Source organism: Schistocerca nitens, chromosome 2, assembly GCF_023898315.1.
Source record: "Schistocerca nitens isolate TAMUIC-IGC-003100 chromosome 2, iqSchNite1.1, whole genome shotgun sequence".
Lineage (NCBI taxonomy): Eukaryota > Metazoa > Arthropoda > Insecta > Orthoptera > Acrididae > Schistocerca > Schistocerca nitens.
In genome coordinates this window covers 237892495-237906671 of record NC_064615.1, presented here as the reverse complement: position 1 = coordinate 237906671, position 14177 = coordinate 237892495, and the positions used below count along the sequence as shown (strand labels likewise).

Here is a 14177-nt window from a genome sequence, read left to right as displayed (position 1 = left end):
ACCTGGTTCGACTACTACTCATTATCCTCGATTTGCTTCTGTTGATGTTCATCTTATACTCTCCTTTCAAAACACTGTCCATTCCGTTCAGCTGCTCTCTCAGGTCCTTTGCTGCCCCTGACAAAACTACAAGGTCGTAAGCAAATCTCTATGCATTTTAACTCCTATTCCCCATTTTTCTTTTGTTTCCTTTAATGCTTGCTCAATATACATATCGAATGATATCGGGGATAGGCTAAAACCCTGTCTCACAATCTTATCAACCACTACTCCCCTTTCATGCCCCTCGACTCTTGTAACTGCCATCTGGTCTCTGTACAAATTGTACAGGGTTATTACAAATGATTGAAGCGATTTCACAGCTCTGCAATAACTTTATTATTTGAGATATTTTCACAATGCTTTGCACACACATACAAAAACTCGTAAAGTTTTTTTAGGCATTCACAAATGTTCGATATGTGCCCCTTTAGTGATTCGGCAGACATCAAGCCGATAATCAAGTTCCTCCCACACTCGGCGCAGCATGTCCCCATCAATGAGTTCGAAAGCATTGTTGATGCGAGCTCGCAGTTCTGGCACGTTTCTTGGTAGAGGAGGTTTAAATACTGAATCTTTCACATCACGATGCGTGAAACTTGCCCGCACGCGTTCAACCGTTTCTTCGCTCACTGCAGGCCGACCCGTTGATTTCCCCTTACAGAGGCATCCAGAAGCTTTAAACTGCGCATACCATCGCCGAATGGAGTTAGCAGTTGGTGGATCTTTGTTGAACTTCGTCCTGAAGTGTCGTTGCACTGTTACGACTGACTGATGTGAGTGCATTTCAAGCACGACATACGCTTTCTCGGCTCCTGTCGCCATTTTGTCTCACTGCGCTCTCGAGCGCTCTGGTGGCAGAAACCTGAAGTGCGGCTTCAGCCGAACAAAACTTTATGAGTTTTTCTACGTATCTGTAGTGTGTCGTGACCATATGTCAATGAATGGAGCTACAGTGAATTTATGAAATCGCTTCAATCATTTGTAATAGCTCTGTAAGTAGCCTTTCGCTCCCCGTATTTTACTCCTGCCACCTTCAGGATTTGAAAGAGAGTATTCCAATCAACATTGTCAAAAGCTTTCTCTAAGTCTGCTAATGCTAGAAACGTACATTTGCCTTTCCTTAACCTAGCTTCTAAGATAAGTCGTAGGATCAGTAATGCCTGGCTTGTTTCAGTATTTCTACTGAATCCAAACTGATCTTCCCTGAGGTCGGCTCCTACCAGCTTTTCCGTTCGTCTTTGAAGAACTGGTGTTAATATTTTGTAACCTTGACTTATTAAACTGATAGTTCGGTAATTTTCAAACATGTCAACACCTGCTTTCTTTGAGATTCGAATTATTATATGCTTCTTGAAGTCTGAGGGTATTTAGCTTGTCTCATACATCTTGCTCACCAGACGGAAGAGTTTTGTCATGGCTGGCTCTCCCAAGGCTATCAGTAGCTCTAATGGAATGTTGTTTATTCCCGGGGCTTTGTTTCGACTTGTGTGTTTCAGTGCTCTGTCATATTCTTCACGCGGAATTATATCTTCCATTTCATCTTCATCTACGTTCTCTTCTATTTCCATAATATTGCCCTCAAGTACATCGCCCATGTATAGACCCTCTATACACTCCTTCTACTTTTCTGCTTTCCCTTCGTTACATAGGACTGGTTTTCCATCTCAGCTCTTGATATTCGCACAAGTGGTTCTCTTTTCTCCAAATGTCTCTTTAATTTTCCTGTAGGCAGTATCTACCTTACCCCTACTGATACAGGCTTCTACATCCTTGCATTTGTCCTCTAGCTATCCCTGCTTAACCATTTTGCACTCCCTGTCGATCTCCTCTTTCTGACGTTTTTACTTTGTCTGCTTCATTTACTGAATTTTTATGTTTTCTCCTTTCATCAATTAATTTCATTATATCTTGTGTTAGGCATTGATTCCTAATAGCCCTCGTCTTTTTTTTACCTACTTCATCCTCTGTTTGCTTCACTATTTCATTTCGCAAAGCTACTCATTCATCTTCTAATGTATTTCTTTCCTCTATTCATGTGAATCGTTTCTAATGCTCTCTGAAATTTTCCGTAACCTCTGGTTCTTTCAGTTTACCCAAGTCCCATCTCCATAAATTCCTACCTTCTTGCGGTCTTCAGTTTTGATCTACAGTCAACATCTGTCCCTGGAAATATCTTATAATCTAAAACCTGCTTCCTAAATCTCTGTCTTAACTTGATATAATCTATATGAAATCTTCCATTATCTCCAGGCCTCTTCCACGTCTACGACCTTCTTTCATGATTCTTGAACTAAGTGTTAGCTATCATTAAATTATGCTCTGCGCAAAATTCTACCAGGTGCCTTCTTTTTTTATTCCTTACTCCAGTCCATTATCATCTATTACTTTTCCTTCTCTTCCTTTTCCTACTGTCGAACTCCAGTCCCCCCATGATTATTAAATTTTCGTCTCTCTTAATTATCTAAATAATTTTTTATAGTATCATACATCTCTTCAACCTCCTCATCGTCTGCGGAGCTAGATGGCATATAAACTTGTACTGCTGGGCTTCGTGTCTATCTTGGCTACAATAATGCGTTCACTATGCTGTTCGTAGTAGCTTATCCGCGTTCCTGTTTTTTATTCATTTTCAAGCGTACTCCTGCGTTACCCGTATTTGATTTTGTATTTATAATCCTGTATTTACTTGAGAAGCAGCAATACATGGCAAGTATCAGAGAGGTAGCTGTTGCACTGTTGTTCGACGCAGCTAACCGCTACCAACAGATGTGATTCAAAGGTTATTTGAACGCAGTGCTACATCACCAGGGCGATGTTGGAATCATCACTGGCATTTAGTTAGGCTCTTTGTAATTCTGTTTGTTCGTGTCTTCTTAACGGTGTTGTTACTTAAGAAGTCTCTTAATGACGTTGTGGTGTCAGCTGTTTAACATTTTTCTTTCTGGTCATTGGCTGTCGTCTGGGTTTTTTGTTTACGCATTTGGCTTCTGGGGTAAGATACAAAGACAAATTGGCACTTACAAGAGTAACTCCCCATCGCTGCCCCCTCAGACTTTCTGGCAAAGTGACGCAAGGGATACCATGTCAACAACTGAACACCGACCAAGCATGAAAATAGGTAGCAGGTTTACTGAATTGTAAAAAAGAAGCAAAATAGAAACAGTGAACGGTCATTGCTCCAGATGAACAGAATCGAGTGAATTGCAACAACCCTGTCATCGTGGTTGTGTGCTCACGGTGTTGGATTATAAAGCGGAAGATCCGTGTTCAAACCTCCCTCGTGCAATTTTTTTTTCACAAAATTATTATCTCCGCGTCCGGTCATTGACTTTTCTGTTCTCCTTCAGCAGTCTTGGTAACTGTCATACTATACATTGGCTACAGAATATCAGTCATGTGGTAGGAATGTATCACCGTCACAAGTTAATGTGATGAGTGTGAGAGCAGGTGAGATGCCGCATAGACCCCTCACAGAAACAAAAACAACAAATTAACGGGCGTGAACCATGTTATAACAAAGGAATTCAAGAGTCGAAACTTCCAAAACGGAACTGAAGAGTCATAACAATCGGAACTTTTGTAGAACAATTAGGTTGTACGTACGTCTGAAGGTCCCTTCCTTATACCTAGCTGTTGCAAACGGATGTTACACCACGACACAGACACGAATTTGAAAACAGCCAACGGACACGTCAATGACCGGACGGACAGTTTATAATTTTCTAAAAAAAAAAAAACCTGAAGACGACGGATTTACCATGTCGTAGTCCAGAACCGTGACGACATAACCACAACGGCATCACCATCCAAATTCGTTCAATATTTCTCATCTTGAACTTGGACCGTTCACTATTTCTGTTTCGGTTCTTTTTTCCCTAGTTCAGTGCACCTTCTTCCTGTTTTCATGCTAGTTTTGACGGACTATACACTGAGCTATATTGCCACTAAATCTGACGGGGATGCGATTGGGTGTTTCCGTTGTTACTCATTCCAGAAAGATACACGAAATACGTAGTTCACCATACATGGATAATATTAAAGTAATTACGATGTTGTATGTGAGTACAAGGTTATGAAAATCCTCTGGCTGATCAGTAAACCTCTTTTTATCTTAATGTGTTTATTTCACTTTTTTTCCTTTTAAAAGCAGTTTTTTTCCGATCAGGAACTAAGAAAGTTTACCGCTTATTTTACAATTGTAATTTACATTTATGCCTTTTCTTTCAAAACTGAAATTGTTAAGTTCCGAGAGTTAACCTTATGCAACTTTTTTGTTTAAACATCAGAAAATGTTTAATTACAGTTTATTAAATTCTTTGAAAGAGAAAGTTTTAATGTTTTCACAGTTTAGTTTAAAGATCTCATGCTTTCTCCTTCTTTTTTTAAAGGTTTGTGAACGAAGAAGCAACCATCATAAACTATGAATACTTGTCTAGCAAATTACTGTTGTAAAAAATAGGAAATCTTAAGTTCTTTAAATACTGTACAGTAGATGTAAGCTCCAGTTAGAAAACTCCTGTCTCAGTATTAATGTAACCGCTAATAGTGTTTCAGAGTAATGAGCTGCATCATGTAAAAATAGTGGCGAGTTTATTTGTGGAGCCAGAGGCTACGAAGCCGTACAGCTACGGGTCACAGAAGTCTCTCGTTTGCCCTGAGGGAAACAAGAGCACAGCGTGGTGGAGGGTTTAATAAAGGAGGCGCGTGAGTGATGGCGGTGACGAAGTTTCTTATATGCCAGCACAGATGTGGGACGGTTATATGACCTGGAGGACAACGGTGCATTTGTGCGCTGACGTGCAGTAAAAATGGACGTCCGGGGCGAATTAAAATACCCGGCGGTGAAGGGCCACTTTGGCATCGCCCTCTCGTGTTACGTCCTAGTCGAAAGGCCTGGCTGTGACAAGATACATGCGAGCGCAGCCGAATAAAAAAAGAGGAGTCTAGGAGAAAGATAGAACTGTCAGGCGCAGCGACCCACAGAAACGCTGCGGCAATACCCGCCCACTGTATTCTCGTAGTGTAGCGCTGAGATTCGCATCCAGCAGAAACACGATGCAACGGCAGAAGCACTTTACGCTAGACGAATATGCAGATACCGGTCCAGCAGACAACGATAATGTAACGGACGCATCTCTGTAGGGCACCCTAGAAAGAAAAAGCGACAGTTCTTGCAAGGACGAAAGCGTGGATTCAGAAACGAGAAACTATAGTCTTCTTGCAACACATCGGGAGTAACACAGCTGTACAAAAGGGTAATATAGTCCCTACTTTTGTTGTTAGTTAGTTACATGATTTATTGATAATCTGAAATGTATTTTTATCGAAATATTTTCGAACAGGTACGGTTCAGGCGATGACTACATATTGGCCATTTAAAACTTCGTACGTAGCACGTTGGTATTAATTTAATGTTAACGAACACATTACGTTTCAGTTCCGCTCACGCAACTACACTTCATACTTGGTTTCGTTTTTGAAGTCTGTCTTTTTCTAAATAAAAATTCTTCTGCGGAATCGGAGGAGTTGTCCAGAAGGAATCATTGTGGGCTACATTTAATACTTGCTTTGCTATCTATCAGAACTATATACCTGTTCATGTATACTGAACTCTTTCCCAAGTGGGTGGGCGCTTTAATAATTCATAATAAAGGTAAACTTTTCTTCAGTATTGTAGGTTTGGAAATCCATGTTCTTATCGAACTGTGATGAATTACAGTATTTATAAAGAAAATCATTGGCAAATATGTATCCTCCTGTACTCAGTGTATCACGTTACGGTGTACGTTGGAAGGTACCCAGGCTATCATTATCATTTCCCCCTTCCCCATGCGTTTGAAAAACTACTGACTGAAATCCATTATCGTCGTCGTCATATCGAGAGGCATATGTGGAAGGAAGCAGTATAATTCCCGACCCATCTTTGAACGTGTTGCATCTTAAGTAGCGAAATTAGTTGTGCCCACATTTGTTTATTGCCACGCGGTTGTGAAGCAAATGCGACAAATCTTCAATACAAATGTCGGCTATTGCTGTCCATTGGTGGTAGAGTGCTCAACTTCGATTATCTTCAGTTTTATTCATAAGTAACTGCACTTTACCAACAAAGATTTTTGTTCGCAGGTAGTTCACACAGTTACGAGAATCGATACTGGTGTAATAGACACCGTTATTTTCTCACCTCTTCATAGTATTCAGTCAGTAACGGCTAATTTCGTGTGGCCTTCGTGACTCAGTCGGTGTTCACCGATTTGAAAACGGACATTTCCGCCAAATTTACAGGCGAGGCGTTTCATTTGACCGTCCGATTTCTCAAGAGAAGTTTCTAGAAGCTTCTGGTAGCTTTCTTTCGGTAGAATGGCGCCAGATATGGTATATTCCTACGCGCTCTTCTAGGAATCTGGCCTGCACCGTCGTGAAGAGAAGACTGACAGAAGATAGGTCGGTGTGAATTTAAAAATATCTCAGAGAAAGTACCGTCTTCGTCGCTGTAGTGAAGGCAGATACTTTTGGGAACACGAAAAGGACAGTTGAGATAGCTTTGGGGATGGGAGGAGGACAGTCTGTTAGCTTTGCAGTCAGATATTTGAGTAATTATAAAGTTCAATCACATCGCGTTATAGGGAGTATGAAGAATAACCTCATTGCCGTGTGTAGTCAAATAAAAGCTGGAGTAACTGGGAATTAATTCAATTTTGTTTTCAGGTAAACTTTTGGGCGCTGCACAAAATAGATTCGTGTCGGGTGCAGTACACGATGCTACACCCACAGAGGTTGGTGCTGCTCGAAGTTGTTACAGCCAGCAAGCTGAAATAGTAAGAAACAAATAACAGTAAGCATGACTAGCGATGAGTTGCAGACTCTGAAGCAATTGACAACTTCACGACTGTTTTAATCTTTTCTCCATGGACAATAGTTAAATTATGAGACGATTTAGAATCATTGTTTCAGATTGTGTGAGTGTCCGGGTTGTTCTTTCAAAATTACTTTGTCTCTAAATATCCCGCCCTGTTATTAACTACTGAAACTTTAATTATCGGGGCCTTGTATATCCTCTGTAGCTTTTATTGCTAAAGTAACAGTGTTTCCTTTAACGGAGCAAATCTCGTTTTTGCATGATTAACATCAGTTCCGTTGTAGTTTCCGTTCCCTCAGTGCACAGAGCACACCCAACACTGATCTTTTTACTATTTAGTTTCACTCGGCTGCAAATGTGTACGTTAAATTAGATTAACTAAGTTTCCATTCGTTTATTATCTAATTCTGTGTCAACTGGACAGGACCTTATTAATAAATGTTATGTTTTGGAATAATTTTTTAAAATTACTTGTTTTCCAATCCCACATAGTTGTAGTCGCTAGTACAGATCAGAAAGGTATCAACTACGTGCAAAAGTCCTAAGGCAGCATCGAGTTCATGTTACCTTTCATAGCGTTGGATTAAAATCTCTCCATTATAAAACAGGGCTTAAATCTTTCATTTTCTGTGGATATAACTCGGTATGGCCATTCCGCTAAAAGTTGACGACCATTTCAAATTATAACAAGAAGACTGGTATGTCGGATGAAAGAAGACACTGATAGGCTCATATTGGCCAGGAACCGTCGTCTGTTAATTCTGCTCCAGTTTCATCAGTGAAAACCTACAGGCTTCTACTACAATTTGTACTACCATTAATCGTAAAAAAACAACAAGTACCTTTCAACCTTATAAGGAGTAGAACTTAACGTACGTATTAGAGAGCAAATTTGAATAAAATCACTAAAATCAATATCATTTATATCTATTTCCCATCTTAAACAAAAAAAGGAAAAACAAGCATTAACACAGTGTAGTACAGGATGCAACACCTCAAGGTTGCCAGCCTTGGCGCATTTCATCAGTACCCACTGACTTTTGTGGTGGTATCACTATCGTGAGACGTTAGTGTTTACACAGCTAGACTGCTAGAACGAATAAGGAATTCCATACTGCACATTGCACCACTGAATATTACATTATACGGTTTTAACTTCATTTATAATATAATCCCTACGACTCAATAGACAGAGTAGCGCTCTGCAAGACGCTGGAAGAATTCAGCATTGACAGAAAGACAAGAGCAATCATTCGGGAACCATTAACTGACACAATCTCCAAGGTTAAATTTATGGGGGATATCTCGGAACCATTTGAAATCCAAACTGGAGTGCGACAGGGTGACGGACTTTCACCATTACTCTTTAATATCATTCTTGAAAAAATTATCAGGACATGGGAAAAAGAAGTCAGAGGAATCCAAATTGGCATTAGAAAAGATAATAGATTCAATGTGAAGTGTTTAGCTTTTGCAGATGACCTTGCAATCCTCACAAATAATAGAAAAGAAGCTACTAACGCCATAGAGAAATTACACGAAATTGCACAAAGAACCGGCCTGCAAATCTCATATGAGAAAACCCAGTACATAGAAAGAGTGCCACAAGACAAATTGTCTATTGTGACAACCCATGGGAAAATTGTACAAGTACCACATTTTAAGTACCTGGGAGAAATCATCCAGCCATCAGGGATCAACCTAAAGGCCAATGAGGAAAGAATAAAAAAACTACAGAAAGCATATAAACTAACGTGGAACTATTATAACAAAAAGTCCATATCCATTAACGCAAAATTGAGGCACTACAACACCGTCGTACTTCCGGAGGCACTGTATGCATCTGAAACAACACAAATAGGTGGGCAAACTAAAATCAAAGAAATAGAGAAACAAGAAAGGAAAATTCTCAGGAAAATTTTTGGCCCGATACAAGAGCAAGGAATCTGGAAGAAGAGACCAACATCAGAATTATATAAATACACAGACAAGATTACAGATACAATAAGGAAAAGAAGAATGCAGTTCTACGGACATATCCACAGGATGAATGAAAACAGAATTTCAAAGCGAATTCTTAAAGTCATCAACTCAGGCAGGGGAAAAACAAAATGGATAAAAGAAGTTGAAGAGGACCTCAGACAAGCACACATAACAGTAAATTATGCAGAAAATAGAACTGAATTCAGGAACATCATCAAAAAACATAAATTTGACACCACAACACAGAAGAGAACAGGATGCAAATGGACAGCGGAGCGAAAGAAACAACACAGTGAACACATGAAGAAAATTTGGGCTCAGAAAAAACATAAACAATCATCATAAAGGAATTCAAGTTCAAACGGTCTCTTAAATGGGAATAATCGAAAATAATAATAATAATAATAATAATCCCGTTCATCAGTAAAAGAGAACATTTTAGACTCGATGCGAAAAATATCTAGCGCACTGCCATCGTCACTCAGCCTCAGCGTTGTCTGCACGTGGGCAACACCAAACAAGCATCTGTGTCAATTCCTGAAGCTGATCTTTCCTAACAATAAAATAAAAATGTATCTGCAATATCTTCGAGCCAACCACATAATTAACACCAATGTTACTATAAATACCTATCTAAGTATAATTTGCCCTTGAGGTGATGAGGCTCCTTCACTTGCCAACTTTTGGCTTCACAGTACCGTTTCTAATAATGATGAATATTCATAAACAACAATCTCTTATACGGAAAAGGTTGTAAGTAATTTCATTTCGTCAGCTCATAGAAAAATCTCTTTACAAGTCTCATCCTGTATTTCCAAACACATACATACATACATGCATATACACATACGCATACCACTAAGCAATTACAGTCAAATTATAATAAAGGTGGCAGCCTCTTGGGTAAAATATTCCGGAGGTAAAAGAGTCCCCATTCGGATCACCGGGCGGGGACTACTCAGGAGGACGTCGTCATTGGGAGAAACAAAACTAGCGTGCTACCGATCGGAGCGTGAAATGTCAGATCCCCTGATCGTTCAAGTAGGTTACAAAATTTAAAAAGGAAAATGGATCTGTTACAGTTAGATATAATTAGAATTACATATTAATACCTTCAGCTGCTGACGGGCGTTGATATATATCGACGGGGACAGGTGAAAATGTGTGCACTGCCCGAAACTCGAACCCGGGATCTCCCACTTACATGGCAGACGCTCTATCCATCTGAGCCACCGAATGGACGGAGAACTGTGTAACTGCAGGGACTATCTCGCGCACACCTCCCGCGAGACCTACATTGTCATCTTATATGTCCACACACTACATTCGTAGTGTCCCCATCCAACACACTCATTACTCGTGGAAGACATTCTTACCAAACCCCGTAAGAGTTCCGGTAACATGTGTGCATCCGCACAGAAGAGGAAGGTCATGGGCAGTATTGCCAGGACTCTATACTTATATGGATATGGTGTCTGTTCTTTCTGACATGCAGACGAGTGTGCAAATTACCGAACTACCAGTTTAATAAGTCACGGTTGCAAAATACTAACATGAATCATTTACAGAAGAAGGGAAAACTTGGTAGAAGCCGACCTCGGGGAAGATCAGTTTTGATTCCGGAGAAATGTAGGGACACGTGAAGCTATACTTATCCTACGACTTGTCCCAGTAGATAGCAGTAGGTTAAGCAAAGGCAAACCTACGTTCATAGCATTTGTAGGCTTAGAGAAATCTTTTGACAATGTTGAATGGAATAGTCTCTTTCAACTTCTGAAGGTGGCAGGGGAAAAATACAGGGAGCAGAAGGCTATTTACGATTTGTACAGAAACTAGAGAGCAGTTACAAGAGTCGTGGGGCACAAAAGGGAAGCAGTGGTTGGGAAGGGAGTGAGACAGGGTTGTAGCCTATCCCCAATGTTATTCAGTGTGTACAGTGAGCAAGCAGTAAGTGAAATAAAAGAAAAAAATTTGAAGTAGGAATTGAAGTCCAGGGGGGAGAAATAAAAACCTCGAGGTTTGCCGATGACATTGCAATTTTTGCAGGGACAGCAAAGGACTTTGAAGAGCAGTTGAACGGAATGGGCAGTGTCTTGAAATGAGGATATAAGATGAACATCAACAAAAGCAAAACGAGAATAATGGAATGAAGTCAAATTAAATCAGATGATGCCGAGGGAAGTAGATTAGGAAATGAGACACTTAAAGTAGTAATTGTGTTTTGCTATTTGGAGAGCAAAATAACTGATGATGGTCGAAGTAGATAGGATATAAAATGTAGACTGGCTATGGGAAGGAAACAGTTTCTGAAGAAGAGAAATTTGCTAACATTGAGTATACAGTTAAGTATAACGAAGTCTTTTCTGAAAGCATTTGTATGGAGTGTAGCCATGTATGGAAGTGAAACGTGAACGATAAATAGTTTAGAGAAGAGTGGAATAGAAGCTTTCGAAATGTGTTGCTACAGAAGAATGCTGAAGATTAAATGGGTAGATCACGTAACTAATAAGGACGTACTGAATAGAATAATTGGGAAGAAGAGGAATTTGTGACACAGCTTAGCTAGAAGCAGGAATCGGTTGGTAGGACAGGTTCTGAGGCATCAAGGGATCATCAGTTCAGTATTGGAGGGAAACGCGGAGGGTAAAAACCGTAGCGGGAGACCAAGGCATGAATGCACTAAACAGATGCTAAAGGATGAGGGTTGCAGTAGTTACTCGGAGATGTGGAAGCTTGTACGGGATAGAGTAGCATGGAGAACTGCATCAAACAAGTCTCTGTACTGAAGACCACAACAACAACAACGGTAAGGTGTTACACTAGATGTTTTGATCTGTAGAAACGTATCTATACTTCGATAGAGAAATAACAACAAAGTATCTACAGAAGCAAGAACTGTGGGGATTTTCGTGCCGTTCGACTGTGAGGATACTTCGTCCTTGGCTCATGCAGGAAAGCGGTTTTATCGGTGATACGCGCTTTGATTTTGGTGTGTACCGAGGACGAAGAAACTAATAACCGAACGTATCGCACTACTTTTTACGTGAACTGACATTCAGAAATATTTATCCAAAAGATGCAATGTGCAGATCGTCAGGCTGTGCGACTGCCGTGCGTGTGCAGTATTCAGTGTGAACCGCACGGACAGTGTACTGCACCGCGGGCTGTCACATTGATCTAGAATCCCTTTAACGCACTTTGTCGCCGGGAATTGATATTTTCAACATTATGTTTGAATGTACTATGTGCCGTTCGTCGCATGATTGCTGTTGAGTGTACGTAAGTGTGAACAGTGCGTTCTGTTTGGTGCGGACGGCGGATCGTTTAATCAAATTACAAATATATTAATACTGTTTCGTATTGTGGACTGCGGTATTTTGAAATGTTGTGAGTCACAATCGGACGAGAGATAGCACTTTCAGAACAAATATATATATATATATATATATATATATATATATATATATATATATATATATATATATATATATATATATTCCGCAAGCCATCGTACGGTGCATGGCGAAGTGTACCTTGTGCCACTACTAGAGCACTTTCAGAACATCTACATCTACATAGATATTCCGCAAGCCATCGTAACGTGCGTGGCGAAGGGTACCCTGTACCACTACTAGTCAATTCCTTTCATGTTACACTCGCGAAAAGAGCGAGGGAAAAACGACTGTTTATAAGACTCTATATGTGCCCTGATTTCTCGTACATTATCTTTGTGGTCCTTACGTGCGATATATGTTGGCACCAGTAGAATCGTTTGGCAGCCAGCTCCAGATGCCTGTTTTCTATACTTTCGCAATAGTGTTATCCCTCCGAGGATTCCCATTTGAGTTCCAGAAGCATCTCCGTAACACTTCCGTGTTGTTCGAACCTACCGATTACAAATATAGCAGCCCGCCTCTGAATGCTTGGATGTCTCCCTTCAGTTCGACCTGATACGGATCCCAAACAGTCTAGCAATACTCAATAATAGGTCACACCAGCATCCTATATGCGGTCGCCTTTGCAGATGAATCACTCTTTCCTAATATTCTCCCAATAAACCGAAGTCGACCATTCACCTTCCCTACCACAGTTCTCACATTCTCGTTCCATTTCATATCGCTTTACAACGTCATGTTTCCAACTTCGATACCTTACGGTACACCACAGCATCGTCAGCAAACAACAGCAGATTGCTCCCACCTGTCGGACAAATCGTTTATGTATATAGAGGACAACATGTGTCCTAGCGCACTTCCCTGGGGCACTCCTGACGACACTCTTTTCTCTGATGAGGACAACGTACTGGGTTCTATTACTTACGAAGTCTTCGAGCTAGTCACATATCTGTGAACTTTGCAACACGCTCGTAACAGCCTGCAATGGGGTACTGTGTCAAATGCTTTCCAGAAATCTAGAAATATGGAATCTTCCTGTTGCCCTTCCTCCATAGTTCGCAGTACATCAAGTGAGAAAAGAGCAAGGTGAGTTTCGCACGAGCGGTGTGTGTCTATAAGGCTAATAAACTTTATGACGTCTGGATACGTGTTGCTTGGATGAAACGTGCCTTAACCTACAGTGCCAAGTGTAGATAGGCAAATCGAGAGAATTCCACAAACATCTTGGAGTCATGCTGCATCGACGAATTGGCGGCTACGTTGAAGAGGATCAGCACGATGATGATATTTACTGGACTGCTCTCTTGTGGCTTATGGACCATCAACGCAGACGACAATGGCACACCGACAACATCAGCGAAGTGGAAATTGACTTTGCAAAAGTTAAAGCAGCTCACCTCTACCGAGCTATTATTGGAAAGCATTTTCTACTAAAGATGTCCTTTCTGCTGTAGCTGTTTGCGGTTCTCATTATTACTGCTTTCTTCATAATTGAAGAACTAACCCATTTTGATTAACATTTTAATACTGCCAATCAGAATTAATTAATTTCATTCATTAACTGACTTCTTACCGTAAATCTTACAGTTTTTCAGACATTCTGTTTTTGAAATTGGTTTTACTGTTCTAGATAACTGCTGTTATTAGTAGTAATACTGAAACCTTTACCGCTTATTTTTTATTGACTTTTATAGCCTCTGTGTGTATATTCTTGTATTTTTATAGTATTATTTTTGTATTTTCGTGTTGCCTTGCTTTTTGTGCCAATTCTCATGTGAATTATTGCCGTATATTTGGAAAAACCTGCGCGTTGTGCAGAGTCTACCATTAAGATGACCGGCCAATTACGACTAGACTATGTGTTCCGATTGGTGATATACGTTGGTAAGGGGGACGTTTTG

The 14177-nt window shown here is 40.3% G+C and overlaps 1 protein-coding gene across 1 annotated transcript in view; it reads right to left on the bottom strand.

The window, feature by feature from the left end:
- Window positions 1–3079, bottom strand: part of LOC126234947 (agrin-like) — a 1214606-nt gene extending 1211527 nt beyond the window's left edge. Inside the window, exon 1 of the mRNA XM_049943685.1 lies at window positions 3064–3079. Coding sequence (XP_049799642.1) covers window positions 3064–3079 — 16 coding nt within the window. The remainder of the gene's footprint in view (window positions 1–3063) is intronic.
- Window positions 3080–14177: the final 11098 nt, after the last annotated feature.